General features: G+C 44.1%; 2 protein-coding genes across 5 annotated transcripts; one reads left to right on the top strand and one right to left on the bottom strand.

Annotated features, from left to right (window-relative positions):
- Positions 1 to 139: 139 nt before the first annotated feature.
- On the top strand, positions 140 to 3,475 carry LOC129855606 (uncharacterized). The gene is made up of 3 exons (XM_055923446.1): positions 140 to 450; positions 804 to 908; positions 1,109 to 3,475. The coding sequence occupies exons 1-3, from the start codon at positions 285 to 287 to the stop codon at positions 1,579 to 1,581; spliced, it is 744 nt and encodes a 247-aa protein (XP_055779421.1). The 5' UTR covers positions 140 to 284; the 3' UTR covers positions 1,582 to 3,475.
- Positions 3,101 to 12,937, bottom strand: g3bp2a (G3BP stress granule assembly factor 2a). Of its 4 annotated transcripts, none has more exons than XM_055923442.1 (13): positions 12,761 to 12,937; positions 10,963 to 11,081; positions 10,770 to 10,851; positions 10,342 to 10,527; positions 9,908 to 9,998; positions 9,695 to 9,800; positions 8,390 to 8,570; positions 8,024 to 8,125; positions 7,824 to 7,929; positions 7,592 to 7,651; positions 7,368 to 7,496; positions 7,019 to 7,146; positions 3,101 to 6,397 (listed from the first exon to the last, which is right to left on the bottom strand). In XM_055923442.1, the coding sequence occupies exons 2-13, from the start codon at positions 11,055 to 11,057 to the stop codon at positions 6,110 to 6,112; spliced, it is 1,554 nt and encodes a 517-aa protein (XP_055779417.1). In that variant the 5' UTR covers positions 11,058 to 11,081; positions 12,761 to 12,937; the 3' UTR covers positions 3,101 to 6,109. The 4 variants fall into 4 exon arrangements, with proteins under 4 accessions (XP_055779417.1, XP_055779418.1, XP_055779419.1 ...); XM_055923443.1 differs by having other exon boundaries at positions 7,028 to 7,146; positions 12,761 to 12,936; XM_055923444.1 differs by having other exon boundaries at positions 10,354 to 10,527; positions 12,761 to 12,936.
- Between the last annotated feature and the right edge of the window lie 5,616 nt (positions 12,938 to 18,553).

Here is an 18,553-nt window from a genome sequence, read left to right as displayed (position 1 = left end):
TATCAAACATGCCCTTTTTTCCATGCAAAAAAAATGCACAAAGCAAAAATCACACACATACACGCACACATGTCAGAGAGAGCGAGAGTGAGATAGAGCTTACCTTTTTATTTAGACAAATTGCCCCAGACCAGACCCTACTTATCACAATCTCTTTTGCACAATATAATGATGGAACTGTCTGGTAGCTATGAGTTTGAGTCAGGTGTTATTGTACTCTGAGGGTAATTATAACATGCTAATACACATCTGTTCCAGCCAGACATCTGGATAAAAAAATCTAAATGTGCAGAAATAAAGTAATTATAGAGGGCGCTGAGACCGACAGATTCACTCATGGTCTTAAAAGGCCTCTGCACAGATCTCAGCATGTTCCTCTGACAATGGAAGTCAAACTAACAGAAGCAGTGATTTTCTCTCTCCTTCTTACTCTCAAGGTATTCTCTGCAGGTAAGTAAAGTATTTTTTTTTATTGAAATCTTCTCATTTCTGGGGAATTTAAATTTATTTAAATATCTAACATGAAATATCAGAGATCTTCTCTTCAAAATGCTATGATGACGTAGTGTCATATACTGTTAGAGGAAATGGAGTGAAAATATATATGTTTTAAAATATTACAGAGTTTTTGCCATTTGAAATGATAGTGATGATCAGGACATTCAGGGGCGATTTCAGATTAAGCCTAGTCCTGGACTAAAAAGCACTTTCTATGGAGCTTTTCCATTTAGAATTATTTTTAGTCCAGAACTAAAATTAATCTGTGTTAGCATCACTTTCACAATGTCTTGAATGTCATCCAGAGAGGAATGATGAGGCTCCCATTTCCTGGCCCGATCAAAGGGCAATTCCCACGGGAGACTACCTGGAGAAGGGGAGAGGAGAGGTGCAGAGATTTGACAGACAAGGTGAGCCAAAAAAATCTATACAATCAGACTAGCCTCGAATCCAAACTGAATATTGATCATGGTGTGATATTCAGCTTGGATCCCAGGCTAAAGACTACTGAGTAAACATAATTGATCTCTTATGTCGATCTTCGTGACATTTGTATAATTTATATAATTGACAACAAAAACAACTTTCTCACAAATGTTTATTTTCACAGAGCAGCATTCTGGGCAATCTGAACATGTTATTCACACACTGCTGATCATGAACGATGCAGCTGAGATAGACATCAACCGTGACGAGTCTCCATGTAAGGTCATATCAGTCATGGACGACACCCCAAACCCTCATGTTCAGACTCAACCAACCCCAACCGGAGTTACCACCAGCAGCCCACACCTGGACAATAACAAAAACAAGGGAAAGGCAAAGGGAGCTCCTCAACATCAGGTTCCAGTTGTCCCATACCTACCCATCAGGCCTGGTGCCCCCAACATAAATGGCTTCCCTCCTGCACCACCAATGTTCTTTGTCCCTCAGAGAGCTGCAGCACGCCATCCCCACCCCATGAGCTGGTTTCCCAGAGGTTATGGAAGTGTGCTCAACTACCTCATGCCCCCGTCTGTATTCTCAGCCTATGTCCGGGCTTTGCATGGAGGTTCATCTGAAGAGAATTCTCTGAGTGACTGAAGTATCGGGTTCCTAAGCCCATTTATAAATAGAATGGGGGGTGTCCGTTCTATAGATTCTATTTCTATGCCTGAGAGTTTCTGGTCTAAGTCTCCATTACTGTCCCAGACAAGAGATCGGTAGAGGCTGATATGATCAGTGCCATTGTGTGCTGAATCTGCTATGCGGAAGTGTTGATAAGCATCATGTTTTTATCTTTTTAATCACTCACAGCATCATGCGTATATGCTTTCATAAACAGTCTTTGAGTTGTTTTGGACTGCAGTGCTCAACCATTTAATTACACTAAATTAATACGTTTAAAATGTTACCTTCAGAATCACGATGCTTGCACAATACAAATTACACCCTGCATTGCAAAGAAAGCCATTTTCGACAAGTGCAACTTTAAATCAAGCCAGAATGAACAATGATTCATGGATTCATTATCTGAGAGTTTCATGCCTGTGTCACAAATACGCAGACCTGTGTGGTCAACCTCAGCTGCCTTTGCGATCAACACAAGGCAGTTAGTTACCACAGGAGCTGGAACTAGGTGGTGTTCATTATGCACCAAACTGGAAGAAAAAAAAGGGACTGAAACAGGAAGGGACTGCCAATAAGAAACCTTTCATTAGAAATCAGAAGTGCGGTTAAGGTTAGGTTTGTAATAATACTTTAAAAAGAGAAATTGAAGAAACAGATGGGGTTTAACAAGAATTATGACTGGCTGTGGTAACTACACTGAACAAAAATATAAACGCAACATGCAACAATTTCAAAGTTACAGTTCATATAAGGAAATCAGTAAATTCAAACAAATTAATTAGGCCTAATCAATGGATTTTACAACTGGGCAGGGGCGCAGCCATGGGTGTGCCTGGGAGGGCATAGGCCCACCCACTGGGGACCCAGGTGAAGAAGCCGGATGTGGAGGTTCTGGGCTGGCGTGGATACACGTGGTCTGTGGTTGTGAGACCGGTTGGACATACTGCCAAATTCTCTAAAACGTTGGAGGCGGCTTATGGTAAAGAAATTAACATTCAATTATCTGGCAACAGCTCTGGTGGACATTCCTGCAGTCAGATTGCCAATTGTACACTCCCTCAAAACTTGAGACATTTATTGCATTATGTTCAGTAAAAAAACTGCACAATTTTGTGGCCTTTTATTGTCCCCAGCAAAAGGTGCACCTGTGTAATGACCATGCTGTTTAATCAGCTTCTTGATATGCCACACCTGTCAGGTGGATGGAGAAATGCTCACTAACAGGAATGTAAAGAAATGTATGTACAACATTTGAGATAAGCTTTTTGTGCACATGGAACATTTCTGGGATCTTTTATTTCAGCTCATGAAACATGGGACCAACACTTTACATGTTGAGTTTATATTTTTGTTCTTTATAGTTGAGGCCCACGTTACTTCTGGCTTTGTTGATATTCTCAAGTAGGATCCAACATCTTGGGGCATTTCCAACTTCTTTGTCTTTTCTGACATTTGGTTGACTGCTGTGCCCCTTAAAACATGACAACCGTGATGACTGGTGCAGATATCAGTAGTTTATTGTATGTTAAGTCCAAACACATTCAAAATGGAAAACTAAAACAAATTTGCTCCATCTGCAACACATTTTTTTGTTTCTACTAGCAAACAAGTAGAAGGTAAACACAGTAAATTAAGATGGCAACCAACTGACTGCTTAGCGTACCACACTTGCTAAAGCCAGGAAGGAAATCCTATTCCACTGAAAAGAGGACTGGAATGATATACATTTAAATCCACTCTACAGCATTTTTCAACAGTGGAAAAAGTTTACAGCCTTTGCTTTAGGGGGTCCTTTGAAACTTGAGGGTAGAGATGGGGGTTTCACTGAAATTTCAAAGCAAAACAAATAAAAGTACAAATCTGCTCCCAATAAACGTTTTAACACCACTGAGTTTTAAAGCACTGACTTCTGAAAACTAGCCAGAAAGCATGATGGCATTCCACTCGACTGACTCTCCTTGCCCTTGTTGCCCATTGCAAAAGTAAAATCGCAGTAAGTGCCCTTTTCTTAGCCATAATATGAAACTCACATTATGAGTATATAGGCAACTGTGAAACTTGTCCATATGTGGAAACATGGGGAGGGGTGAAGCTCTGCAGTGACCAACAATGGGTTCCTGGAGAAAGGGGCTCAATTTCAAAATGGCCTTTTCCCATAACACACACACACACACCAGTGTTCGGCACGTTGCTCCAATCCAACCAAAAGGTACACGCATTTCAGGAACCACCAGTGTGAATGGCTTTTTAAGCTGGCCCACAACACGAGAAAATTAATTATGGGAGCTGTGTCAAAAAGGGGGTAGGATGTGGAAAGTGTTTTTACTGTGACAGATTGTCCCAGAAAATTTCAGAAATAGCTCAATACCACCTGACAAGGAAGACCTCAGTACGACATTTTGGAAAAGGCGCTACATCAGATTTAACTTTCCGTTTCAGTGCAAGAAGACCAGTATAAGAAAAAAGAAGTGCAAAATATGTCATTTCTCCTCCCCGATTCTATTCCAGGTTGAAACCGAGGTCTTCCCTTTCACACAGTCACAAAAAGAACTTCCCATTTCACTGGCAGAGTACTGGTATAGAAATCTTATTTTGACTTGCCTTAGTGGGAAAAAATAGAAAAATCGGTACACAGCACATTGAATATTATCAGCATAAAAAAATATGAACGCATAAATGGATTAAAAAAAGTGAATGTCATCCCAGATAAAGTTTGCACTAAGGCTAAACCACACCTAAGACGACCATTTTACAAAAATTGCTGCCAACGAAAAATGTTTGTTGTTGATGAAACAGTCGGATGCCCTTGGATCCAGGGCTTATTCCGTGTGCCACCGTTCGAGACAAAGAACATGCTGCTCCGATTGACCGTACCGATTCAGAACCGTCTAGTAGCCCATGTCCGAGCCGTGCAATACAACATTTTCCTTTAAGAGGGCATTTCATTTTCACTGCCCGTTAGTTACTAAGCAAACCGCTCGTCAATACTGCAGATCCAAACTCTTTAACGGATCCCATTTGCTTGACTAACCAAGAATCGCACACACACACCATGACTAGTATGTTCCAATGAGTCATTTCTTTAACATAACGCATCTCTGGGACATTTAACATTGAAACTTCAGGCACCCGTTGTCTCTCTAGTCTCTTTAAAACCCCAGAGCAGATACTATAAACAAATGCACAACTTGCAGCACATCTTAGGTAGTTGAACAGTACTTATGGGAGAGTGAAATGTGCACCAGAAAAACTTTAGAATCCTGTGAAAAACACTGCAAATTCTCCTGGCCTCAGTAGGTAGAGTAGTTCAACTGGAGCTGGGAGTGACACCGGACACCCCGACCTCAACTCACTAGTAAGACTGGAAAGATGAAATAGAAGGCACCATCATGCTTTTATAGTCAAGTTGAAAAAAATAAAAGGATAATTAAATCATACATTGAACTATGATTTTTGCTGTACATTTATTATGTTCCTCCATACACTTGACGGGGAATGGAGGGGCCCAGTTTCACGGTTCTGGCAAGGGGGGGGGAATGCATAAAAAAAACAAATCAACAAAGAATAGGGAGCGAGTCACCACAAACATTATCACCACCACTCTCCTATTGGTCAGCTTGGTTTGTGGACCATCCTTTTATTTCTCCGTTCGGTGAAGTCCAGGAACTTTGAGCTTTTTATTAAATTCATTTAGGAAAATAATCATTCTGTAGATTGGTTTGTTGTATTCCAGCAGTAATTGAAGCATAGTTATGGGTTCGCAGATGAAAGATGTGAGAGAAAAAAAGTATATTGGTCACAGTAAACAGGCCTGAAGTGGAGGCCTGCCTTGTCACGTCGTTTAGCTTTGAGACAACAGTAGATGTCTCAACCAGCTGCGTTCCCAGGATGTCAATGTAACATGACAAAAGTACCCATTAGTGCATATTGATGAGTGCATTATGCAATTTGTTTTAAGCAGTGTTCTTTGAAAAGGAAAAACCTAAACGCAAGCCCCACCCCATAGCAGGAAATTCACCTCATGCTTTTCCAACAGTAAAAGGGCAGAGAACTCCCACATATAAAATGTGCATTAAGAGGGATTTCGTGACGTAGCGCCCCGGTAAGTCGAGGCATAATAATCTCTATTCCAAATGATGGGCTGTATTATCGTAGGTAAAAGTCTATCAGTCCCTCCTCCTATAACGATGCAGATTACTCCTGGTTGCTTTTCCTCAAATTTACAAATTAATGTTTGTGAATTCTTGACAACACTGGAAAAGGACGCTCAGCTCACAGCTAAGTAAAGCAAAAATGCAAATTTTACGTTTGCTCATTTTTGTCTGTCACAAAGAAGAAATAGTTGACAGGCTGTGTCACATTCCAAAGCCAAAAATACTTTTTTACCGAAACGAAAATAAACAAACAAAAGTATATACGTTTATACATGTAGATTTTTTCGTTAACGAGAACGGTAGAAGATGAAGACCGTGGTACTACTTCCGAACTGCAGGTGACACTATCAGCGACGCTGGGTGGTGAAGCGGCCCTCGGCGGTTCCTCCTGCTCCTCTTCCAGAGCCCAGGCCGGGCTTGGGAGCACCCATGCCGCCCCTGGGTGGGGGGCCCCTGCCGTCACGCATCATCCCGCTGCCAGCCACCATGCCTCCCCGCGGGCCGCCGGGCCCCCTGTCGCCGCGTCTCCCCATGTCTCTGCGGTCGTCTCCTCCGCCACGGACCTCCCGCTCACGCACCGCCCTGGTCTTCTTCTCCTCTACGTTCAGACGCACCTCGCCACGGAACATGATGGGCTACAGGACAGAGGGGACCGTTAATACAGGACTGGCAGGTGATTAGGGGACCTTAAGAAAATACCCTTTTCACAATCCTTCTCATTCACTGGTTTGCACACCATAAAACCCTATTGTTGCATCTTAGGTTGTATCGATTGTGTTTGTGGTTTTCCTGCATAGAAAAGTCTTGGGCAGGCCTCCTAAGTGTTTTCAGGCCACCTATGTCCAAACAGCTAAAACAAGAGCCCCCAATATTCTTTTTTAAATTATGATCCCTGAGAACAAACAATGACCAAAAATAATACATTCAGGAGTATTTTTGTCATATCATGGGAACCCCATTGATTTTGTTAGAATGTTTGCGACTGATAGCATAAGCCAAGCTGAATGTTGTCTCTGCGAACAACGGGAGGCCCTCAAATTTCCAGTCAGCACCCCTCCCCAGCACCATTTTGATCCAGTAAAACCTTGAATACTCAGTCTCCTATAGCTGAGATTCAAACAAAGGGAAAACGGGCTAGAAATTTGGGGATTAGGATACTGTGCAGAAAACCAATAGGTAGTGATTTACAACACCAAGCCGTGTGCCACCAAAACACCAATGTGAATGAGGGGGATAATGATGAAGTCAGTACTTGCCCCCCCTACCTTCGCCCCCAGGATTCTCTGGACAGGGTCAGAGTCGTCGAAGACCACAAATCCAAAGTTGGGCAGCTTTCCTCCGACTCCCTTGGTGTTGATCCTCAGCTCCACTACATTGCCAAAAGCTGAAGGAAGACATTTAAGTTTTCCATTCCAAATACCGAAAATCATACACTGCTCCTGCTACGTCATCTGGAGTTTAACTCATTAGTCACACCTTACCAAAAGGATAGAAGATGTAAACTGTTCCAAACGCACACAATTCTATTGATTTAATTTCCATTGATATTTTGAACAACCAGAAAATGGCATGGCTAAATAACCATTCATGTGTACGAGCGCTTACTCATGAAGAAGTCCTTGAGCTCTGCCTCGTCAATGTCATGAGGGAGGTTGCCCACAAAGAGCTGGTGGCTGTCTGGGTACCGGATGATCCTTCTGCTGTCCATCTCACCGGGGTCCGCCTCGCCCCGACCTGCAGTCAGGAGAAGTCATTAGCTACCATCTGCACCGTCACTCTGTACCAACACTGAAGAGAGCACATTTAGTACAAAGTCACAGCTTCATTACCTTTGTTGACAAAACTGAAGTGGGGTTTCCCAGTTTGTGATTCTGAAGGTGCAACACCATCTAAGTAACAGAGACGTGCACACATTGACCCATGTGTAAATAAGACTAGAACAGAAGTGTGAGCACCCGTGACATGTTGAGAACTAAGCAGACCTAAAACCAAGAGCATATTGCACGTGTAGACAGTGCGTCTATAGAAAAACACATTGCCATTCGGTCCCACTGGTCTTACCAGGTCTGGATGCTCGCTGTACGAAGGCTGGTCTGTCACGGGGGCGCTGGTCCCGGGGTCCCCGAAGAGGGGCCGTCTGGCTCTCAGGTTTGGTCTCCGCTCTGGGCTGTAAAGGAGCGCGACACACAGGAGATGAGACCTACTTGACCACAGACAACACTCAGCCCAGACACACACAAGACACGGGGGGGAGGGGTTACCTGTGAGCTTGGTGCTTTAACAACATGGGGGGGGATTCCAGAGGAGGGTCCTGTACCGCTAGGAGGCAGGTTTTTACTGGTCACCGAGGCCCAGGAGAACGTCTGCCAGGAATTCAGTCAGAATTCAACCGTGCCAATCAGTAGAACACAGTACAATATACTTTCCTCGTACAATATGATTTTGTAAGGCAGATATCTTGACAGTAATCAGTGTAATAGTACCATTTCTGAAATGGCACCCTATTCCTTCTACAGTGAACTTTTGTCCAGCGATCTATAGATAGCAGTGTGATTTCAGATGCAACCTGCATGTTATTGTGATGTTATAATGGTCATAGCACTGTTGTACCAGGAGAGTGGACCAACCTTGGGGGCCTCCTGGGTGCTGGGTGGGGACTCTACGGGGACCGGGGAGGGGGTCTTCTCCTCCAGCTCCTCCATCACCTTCTCCTCCACGTCGGGCTTTAGCTCCTCTACCTCAGGCTCCGGTTCAGGCTCGGGCTCAGGCTCTGGAGCCGGCTCCTCCATGGGCTCCTCAACACCATTGCTAAATGAAGCAGAAATCAGTCAAGTTTTCTACAACTGTTCGTCTAGATGTACCTTATTATAAACTCAGATACAAGCTCAAAATGATTGGATTCGGTCACATTTCTTCTTGACACAAATATGATGCAACCGTACACTCATTGGCCAGTTTATTTGGTACCCCACCCCATTCATGAAAATGGACCCCTCCTACAGACAGTGAGTCACGTGGCCTGCTAGATAAAGCAGGCAGACAGGCATCCAGTTACTGTTCGATTGAATGGGCAAAACGAGTGACTTAAGACTGAGCGTGGTATGATCATTGATGCTAGGCGTGCCGGATCCAGTATCTCCGAAAGGGCCACCCTCCTGGGATTTTCACACACAACAATGTCTAGAGTAAACCAAAAATGGTGCGACAAACAGAAGAAAAAAAACATCCAGTCAGCGGCAGTCCTGTGGGCGAAAACAGCTAATTGAGAGATGTAGAATGAGAATGGAAAGAATCGTGCAAGCTAACAGGCGGGCCACAATTGGATCAATAATGGCGCAGTACAACAGTGGTGTGCAGAACGGCATCTCGTTGATCCTTGTCACAGATGGGCTATTGCAGCAGACGACCACACCGGGTTCCACACCCATCAGGTAAAAACAAAATGCGGCTCGTGGGCCCATGGTCACCAAGATTGGACAATCAAGGAGTGGAAAAACTGCACCTGGAGCACGGCATGGAGTTCAATTTACTTGAGTGGCCTGCACAGTCCTCAGACCTCAACCCAATAGACCATCTGGAATGGGCTAGACGGCAGTACATTCATGCTGCGAACAATCCACAGCAACTGCGTGATGCCATCGCAGTCAGCATGGACCAACAGGTTTCCGATACCTTGTAGAATGTCTCGAACAATTCAGGCTGTTCTGGAGGCAAAGAGCAGGTCCGACCCAGTACTAGATGGGTGTACCAAATAAACTGTACGGTGAGTGTACATATCAACTGTATGCCATGTTTACTTATTGTTGTTTAATGCAGTGCACTTCCTGTACGTAAACTCAATCTCTCTAAAACAGATTATTAAGTACATCTAGTCACCATTATCTAAACATCATTGTTAAACTGGCATGGTGGTCTCCACAGCATAGACTTACATGACAGGGTGAGGCTCGTAGTAAGTAGTGCTGTTAGGACTGTCTTGGAGTGGCTCTGGGGACGGCTGTCTCTCCTCCTGCTCCTCCTCAACCTCCTCTTCAGATTCTGAGGTATCATCGATTAACAAAACAAAGTTTACAGACCATAAACAACTTGACATCCAAATTCAACATTGAAGATAACTTAACTGGACAAAGTGCAGAATTTCTTACCCTCATCAAGTTCAGCCTCAGAGTCGCCGAAAACCTCATCCTCATAGCGGAAGATGTCGTTGTGTACGTAGAATTTGTTTGCCACGGAACCCTGTGGAAATAGCCAGACAAGATATTAGCTATTAATATTTTTGCTGCACTAGCTGAAGAAAATGTGCTTTTCCATCATAGTTGAGGCGCTTCATAATCTAAAAAAAAAAAAGTACAGAGTTGTTTTCAGTGGGCATATTTTTTTTTGAAAGAATGAATCAGGGAGGTACTTCCTGAACATTGAGTCCTACTGAACACAACGCAGGTAGTCGCTCCACTTCAATTCATTCTACCATTTCTTGACTGCTTACACAATCCAAAATTCCCAGTGAGTGACAATTAAAATATGACAACTACCCAATACTTAGTAAAGTGTGTGTAGTGAGCCCCGCCCTTTAGCCTACCGTACTACGCACCTCTGGAGCGAGCACAAAGGTCTGCATGAATTTCCTCATCGGCTGGCCGTTGTTGGAGAGCTCACCCAGCACCTGGACCACAACGCCGTCAGTCAGCGTGGCATGGGCGTCCACGTGTCTAATCTTCGTGTGGCATTCTTGGAACTGCAGGGACAGGACCTTCTTGTGGATTTCCTGAGTAGGGTGAAGTAAGTACATTTAGAAATAAATCAAAACGCCAGGAGTGGTTTATAATAGAATCAAATTTCCTGCATTATTACATCACAGCACTTGTAAGGTTATTAAGAAATATTTTAAAATCTAAATTGTTTGAGATTTGCATGAAAAGCATCCCGAGTGAAGACTCTTGACTATGCTATGTTTTTCAAAACAGGTAGTTGTCATCTGGATCTTTGATTTAGTTTATTGACACTTACCGCTTGGCCATACACTGCTTCTGCAAGCTTCCCGTTGGAGTCAAGTCCACCGTGAACATAGGAGGAGTTCCTTCCATAGAACCTGTCATGACGAAGCAGAGACATTTAAAGTCCTGCTGGCACAAGTCTACATAAAGCAATGGAAGGTAATCACATACTGTGGGCTATTCAATCTAGACAAATCGGTCAGTACCTGTGCAGGAAATCGGGTGCTTTGTTTAAGAGTGTGTAATACTGCCTCACAAACTCCCGCCCTACAAGCAGGGGACTTGGCTTCTCCATCACCATTTCTTTGGTAATCAATATCAAGTGCTGAAATAGAACATTAACAAAACCCATTTAAATCTTGATATGAAGTAATACTTTGAAGTGACCTAAGAACATGCAGGTCAGCATTGCAGAAGGAAAATAAAGCCATGACAACTCATTCCTATTGGGCATAATCGAGGCAAAAAAATCAATAACAACCCTTAATACCAGAATGAGACCAATGGAAAACTTAGCAACTTATGAATCGTTCATGAATGGTATTTGCATGCAAATTTGAGCGAATAGAAAATTGTGTACAGAAACTGGTTATTAAGACGTTGCTTTCTAGTTTTGAAATTAGTTGAAAATATGAAGACAAAGTCAATGCGTTCAACACATTTTTAAACGACAATGCACCAAGTTGTTCGTGTTCACATTTTAAAATGATACATATTAATCGTTGCTAGCTAACTGCCTACTTTGTTAGCACACACTAGCGTGCAACTGCGCCATCACGTTTATCCACCCGGACACAAAAGAGGGGTACAAAGCATAGGTCGACTTCAACGAGACGTTCTCATAAGAGTTGAGAGATTGTCTGAACATATGTTACTAATCAAATTAGGTTACTGTTATATTAATTTGTTTGATAGTAGCCAGGCCTATTGTGACGGAAACTGCGGAAGGCCTCCCACGACCTGGTACAGCCTCTGTCGTAGCTGGATGTCTATTTTTGTGTGGCATCGTCGAATCATTTCCCTGGCCTTATACCAGACATAAAATGTTGCTAGAAATAGTAGACTAACTCCAAATGCTTTGAAAGAGGCCTCGTCTTATTTGTAAGTGTATTTAGCATACTAGTTGGGGCAGCATACGCTGGCTTCCTACAACTAGGTTGGGAAAGTAGCTAGTTTGCTAGGCTAAATTGGGAAAAGTCGTTAGCCAACACGTTAACACTGCGTGCATTGATAAATAACATTACCCCCAATATTATAAATGTAATTTAAGTAACGTTATACATTTTCATCGACAAAATGCACAGAAAAGCCCCTACCGGTTGCTAATTAAATGATAGTGAAACTGGTACATTAGCTAACGTTAGGCAGCTAATGGCGCTAAGCTAGATTTGTGGCGTCGTTGCTTTTTCTCAAGCTACCTTGTCTGACAACTTTCTTTACCCCTATCTATCAGTTTTCCTTCGTGTATTAATATGCATTAAAACTTTAATGATGGAAAGTCATGAAGCTCAATTTCATGAATAAGAAACGTTGAACAGGTAGCAACAATCACTTTGTAACTAGCCAATTCTGACCGGTTAACACGCTCGTGCAAGTGCCTAAATCCTGGCACCGGCAGGCAGGGTTTTCTTGAACAGAGCTGGTTAGCAAGCAATAGTGTCGACATCAGTGCTCGTGTTAGCATTACACATAATACAAAGGCCGACTGGCTAGGTATTTTGAGCTATAGTTAGTTAGTCAATGAGAAAAATAAAATTGAACACGGTCAAATTCGGGGTTTAGCATCACATGATACCATGCCTGTTTATTCCATTTTAGCTCAAATTGTCGACATGGAATTAATTGAAGACACATACTGTACAGTGAACCAACAAAGACCTTCACTAACTCAAATGTTAACTTTTTCCCGAGAACTACAGTAGCTATCCATTAATAAAATGTTATCGTTAGTCAGATTAACGTTACAGTTTAACGTTAGCTATTACAAAAAAAAAGGTAACTTACCTTTTGAAATACCTATCTAATTGAACACAGTGATTAAATAACTATGACTATAAACGATTCTGGTCGTCAACGACTATACTCTGAAATATGAAGAATATTTCAGGTGTAATTTATAATATTTCTCAACCTCTACTAAGAGATTTTATGATCTCTGCTGTATCAGAGATTGGAATTTAAAGCGATAGACTTCAAATTTATTGTCTAACCCCTGCAATCTAGGACAGGGAACCCCGGTGACAGTGGAGTAGCCAATGATATTTTTACACTGGACAACATCAATTGTGACGTAGTTTGTGTATTTTCCCGCCTGCCTTCCTGCCTAAAAATCCAGACGTTATGACGTCACAACGGGTTTATTTTGTCATAATTCATAATATAATATTCTTTATCAGCCAACAGTTAAAAAGAGATTCATTGTGACTTAAAACATATTTACCAAGAAAAGAATGTTCATATAGTATGTTCTATACACTATAAAATTGTGCAATCTATAATGCATGAGGCAGCAGATATCTTGAAGGTTACAATTAATACTTTTGAATAAAAAAACTGGAGGAAACCTAGAGCCACAGAAACAAGCCTATCATATGCCTACCAGTATCAGGAGACACACCTACAGTGCATTTGGAAAGTATTCAGACCTCTTGACTTTTTCCACATTTTGTTACGTTACAGCCTTATTCTAAAATTGATTAAATTGTTTTTTTCTTCTTCTCATCAATCTACACACAATACCCCATAATGACAAAGCAACAACAAAAAAAAATAAATGTGACATTTACATAAGTATTCAGACCCTTTACCCAGTACTTTGTTGAAGCACCTTTGGCAGTGATTACAGCCTCAAGTCTTCTTGGGTATGACGCCTCAAGCTTGGCACACCTGTATTTGGGGAGTTTCTCCCATTCTCCTCTGCAGATCCTCTCAAGCTCTGTCAGGTTGGATGGGGAGCTATTTTCAGGTCTCTCCAGAGACGTTCGATCGGATTCAAGTCCGGGCTCTGGTTGGGCCACTCAAGGACATTCAGAGACTTGTCCTGAAGCCACTCCTGCATTGCCTTGGCTGTGTGTTTGGGATTGTTGTCCTGTTGGAAGGTCCTGTTGGAAGGAGATCCGGGGCACCTTCCGAGCCGCCAGGAAGACGTCCCGGGGCGTCCCGGGGAGGTTGTGCTGACTTCAGGAAATGGCCGTGGCAGAACGGGCTCCAGCCCATGATGGCACCAGTAGACCAGTTAATGAGGGGATTGTGTTGTTCGAGCCAGGAGAATCCCAATACCACTGGAATTAGAGGCAACTTGATGAGGTGACTGGATAGCCTCGCTGTGGTTTCCTGACACCTGTAGGTTGATGGGAGTGGTGTTTGGGTGACTCGGCCTATAGATCAACTGTCCAGCACTCTAACGTCCATGGGAATGGAGAGGGGCTGAGTGGGGATGTTCAGCTCGGACGCCAGCGTAGCGTCCAAAAGGCTCTCGTCGGCCCCAGAGTCAATGAGAACCCGGACAGATTTGGACTGGTCTCCTTAGAGCAGAATGGCATGAAAAGGGGTGCGAGCAGGGGAAGCAGGAACGTTCCTCATATGGCTCATCAGAGTACTTGCTCCTACCGGTGAGTCTGTTTTCTTTAAAGGACAAGAGGACACAAAATGACCAAGAGTCCCGCAATACAGACAACTCTTCGTGTCGATCCTGTATTGCCGTTGCGCTGGCTCTAGCCCAGCTCTGCCTAGTGGCATAGACTCAGTAAGCGGTGACTCGGCCATCTTCAGCAGCCCTCAGGGCAGGTCGGGAAGCCTCAGGTTCTCTCAGCAACGAGACCATCGGGAGCTTCCGGGAATGACTCGGAAGCAAGGTGGGATCCTTGTGCGTGCGAGCAAAATCCAATTTCCGTCGTTCCCATAATCGCCCATCGATATGGATGGTCAAAGCAATGAGGGAATTGAGCTCCGTAGGTAACTCCCGGGCTGCAAGCTCGTCCTTGACCTCCTCCGAGACGCCATGCAGGAACATATCGAACAGTGCCTCTTGATTCCAAGCACTCTCCGCTGCCAACGTGCGGAAATCCACTGCATAGTCAGCTACACTTCGGGAGTTCTGCCGAAGCTGGATTAGCCTCCAGGCGGGCTCACGCCCAGAGAACGGGTCATCAAAGACTGTCCTCACTTCCCCAACAAACCCCTCCAGACCAGCGCATATGGCAGTAGCCCAGGTGAAAGCCCTCCCGGACATCAGCGTGATGAGGTAGGCTATGTTGGAGCGATCCGAAGGGAAGGAGGATAGCTGGAGCTCGAAGACGAGGTCACAATGAGCTAGGAATGCCCGACAGGTGCTCGGCTCTCCATTGAAGCGTTCCGGAGAAGGTAAGCCGGGCTCCCAAGAAGTTGGAGTGACCGATGAGACGGCACTGCTAGCAGCTGAGTTGCTGAGGAGCAGTGGGGTTACCACCATGGTAGGCGGCCTTCCAGCTAACTCGTGGAATTGCTCCAGCAAACTGTCCAACGCCCAGTCATGGCGTTCAGACAACGTTTGGACTCCCTCAAAGCAATTCCTTGTGCATACCGATGGTGGCTCCCTGGGTGGAGATGTCGTTGCGCAGCTAGCCCGGGTCTGCTGGGTCAGTCATGGCCAGTTCGTACTATCAGGAATCAGAAGTAACAATGTTTATACAGCAACAGGGGCAAAGGTACAGGACAGCAGGCAGGCTCAGGGTCAGGTCAGGCAGAGGTCGGTAATCCAGAGGTGGGGAAAAGGTAAAGGACGGCAAGCAGGCTCAGGGTCAGGGGCAGGCAGAGTGGTCAGGCAGGGGGTACAGGGTCGGGACATGCAAGGGTCAAAAACCAGGAGGATGAGAAAAGAGAGACTGGGGAAAAGCAGGAGCTGAATACAAAAACGCTGGTTGACTTCACAAACAAGACAAACTGGCAACAGGCTAACAGAGAACGCAGGTATAAATACACAGGGGATAATGGGGAAGATGAGAAACACCTGGAAGGGGGTGGAGACAATCATAAAGACAGGTGAAACAGATCAGAGTGTGACAGTCTCAGATGGCATCCTAGCCTGGAGGAGTACCACCAGCATGAGGAGTCAGAGGCGACACAGTTTGGTAGCCTGACTACAGTTCCTGGTTTGACCACTATTACAGGTCTGGAGTATCCGTGACTGAGCATCACTTTGACATCATTGGCAGAGTTAACAGCTTTTAGTATTGTATACACACCCTAGACCACCACCACTACAGGTGGGGCATAGCTCCCCTTCCCCTCTCTCAGGAGGGAGTGAAGAGTACTGAGGGATGATCAGGACTGGTTGGACACAGGCCTTGTCAGGTTACCAGACTGCTGCACATTGCTCCCAGCAGGCATAGGTACGACTTGTACCTGTGTGCCCTGTTATACCTCTCTCATGTCTGGGAACTTGGCAGTCGAATAGATTTTCTTCCCAGCCACATCGAACACCACGGGGTACACAAAATACGCCACAGGGGAAGGGAGAGCTACACCAGGGGGGAAGGCTGTGGTGGTCTGGGAGGGGGACTGGAGGGGTTAGCTGGAACTCCTTACACCCGTCTCCCCTCTCCTCGTCCTTCGGGGTGACCTGATAGCCTTCAAGGAACCAGACGTCCTCAGAGCGCTTCTGGAGCCCTAGGAACCAAAATAGAATGGAATGGATCGATTGTTCATGTTCAGAATTGCCCACTAAAAGTACAATGTTTATTACATTTTTATTGTAACACATAATGTACAGTCAACAGTAAATGAATGGCCATTTATGATGATGATAATGAAAATACTCACTGCGGAAATATTTGTGACCGTTTGTAACACCTATACCTGTTAAGGATAAGAAATGGATGACCATTTATGATGATGATGATGATAATGAAGATTTTGCAAAAATACACAATATATACAAAAGTATGTGGACATCCCTTAAAATTAGTGGATTTAGCTATTTCAACTACACCTGTTGCTGACAGGTGTATAAAATCGAGCACCCAGCCATGCAATTTCCATAGACAAACATTGGCACTAAAATGGCCTTACTGAAGAGCTCAGCGACTTTCAACGTGGCAACGTCATAGGATGCTATTGCTACGTTTCCAACAAGTCAGTTTGTACAATTTCTGCCCTGCTAGAGCTGCCCCGGTCAGCGGTAAGTGCCTTTATTGTGAAGTGGAAACGTCTAGGTGCAACAACGGCTCAGCGGTAGGCCACACAAGCTCACAGTACGGAACCGCCGAGTTTTGAAGCGTGTAGTGTGTAAAAATCGTCTGTCCTCGGTTGCAACACTCACTACCGAGTTCCAAATTGCCTCTGGAAGCAATATCAGCACAAGAACTGTTTGTTGGGAGCTTCATGAAATGGGTGTCCATGGCCGAGCAGCCACACACAAGCCTAAGATCACCATGCGCAATATCAAAAGTTGGCTGGAGAAGTGTAAAGCTCGGCGCCATTGGACTCTGGAGCAGTGGAAACACGTTCTCTGGAGTGATGAATCACGCTTCACCATCTGCCAGGAGAATGCTACCTGCCCGAATGCATAGTGACAATTTGAAAGACAACAACAACCACCCGAGCCACTGCCTGTAGACCCCGCTATCATCCAGAAGGCGAGATCAGTACAGGTGCATCAAAGCTGGGACTGAGAGACTGAAAAACAGCTTCTATTTCAAGGCCTTTAGACTGTTACATAGCCATCACTAGCACAGAGAGGCTGCTGCCTATATACACAGAAATCACTGGCCACTTAAATAAATGGAACACTAGTCACTTTAATAATGTTGATTTAATGTTTACATATCTTGCATTACTCATCTCATATGTATATACTTTATTCTATACTATTCTACTGCATCTTAGTCTATGCCACTCTGACATTGCTCGTCCATATATTTATATATTCTTAATTCCATTCCTTTACTTAGATTTGTGTGTATTGGGAATATGTTGTGAAATTGTTAGATATTACTTGTTAGATTTTGCTGTACTATCGGAACTAGAAGCACAGGCATTTCGCTACACCCGCAATAACATCTGCCAAACACGTGTATGTGACCAATACAATTTGAATTGAAAGTTTGATGGAGGAGGAATAATGGTCTGGGGCTGTTTTTCATGGTTCGTGCTAGGCCCCTTAGTTCCAGTGAAGGGAAATCTTAACGCTACAGCATACAATAACATTGTAGACGATTCTGTGCTTCCAACTTTGTGGTAACAGTTTGGGGGAGGCCCTTTCCTGTTTAAGCATGACAATGCCCCCGTGCACAAAGCAAGTTCCATACAGAAATGGTTTGTCGAGATCGATGTGGAAGAATTTGACTGGCCTGCACAGAGCTCTGACCTTAACCCCATCAAACACCTTTGGGATGACTTGGAGCGCCGACAGCAAGCCAGACCTAATCACCCAATATCATTGCCTGATCTCACTAATGCTCTTGTCGCTGAATGGAAGAAAGTCCCCACAGCAATGTTCCAACATCTAGTGGAAAGCCTTACCAGAAGAGTGCAGGCTGTTATAGCAGCAAAGGGGGTCCAACTCCATATTAATGCCCATGATTTTGGAATGAGATGTTCGACGAGCATACTTTTGGTCATGTAGTGCATTTGCGGCTGTTTGTAACACCTTTGCCTGTCGAGGATAAAAATGATCATATTTTGATCAAAGGAAAGAAATGCTTGTTCTTTGTTTGTTCTGACTGAAGGCAATGAACAACTCACCTATAATGTTTTTGATAACCTAATGGCATGACATCATATGAAAAGATCTCTTGACATTACACACAATGTGTGCAT

The sequence above is a fragment of the Salvelinus fontinalis genome, chromosome 5, assembly GCF_029448725.1.
Source record: "Salvelinus fontinalis isolate EN_2023a chromosome 5, ASM2944872v1, whole genome shotgun sequence".
Taxonomy (NCBI): domain Eukaryota; kingdom Metazoa; phylum Chordata; class Actinopteri; order Salmoniformes; family Salmonidae; genus Salvelinus; species Salvelinus fontinalis.
This window is presented reverse-complemented; position numbering and strand designations above follow the sequence as displayed.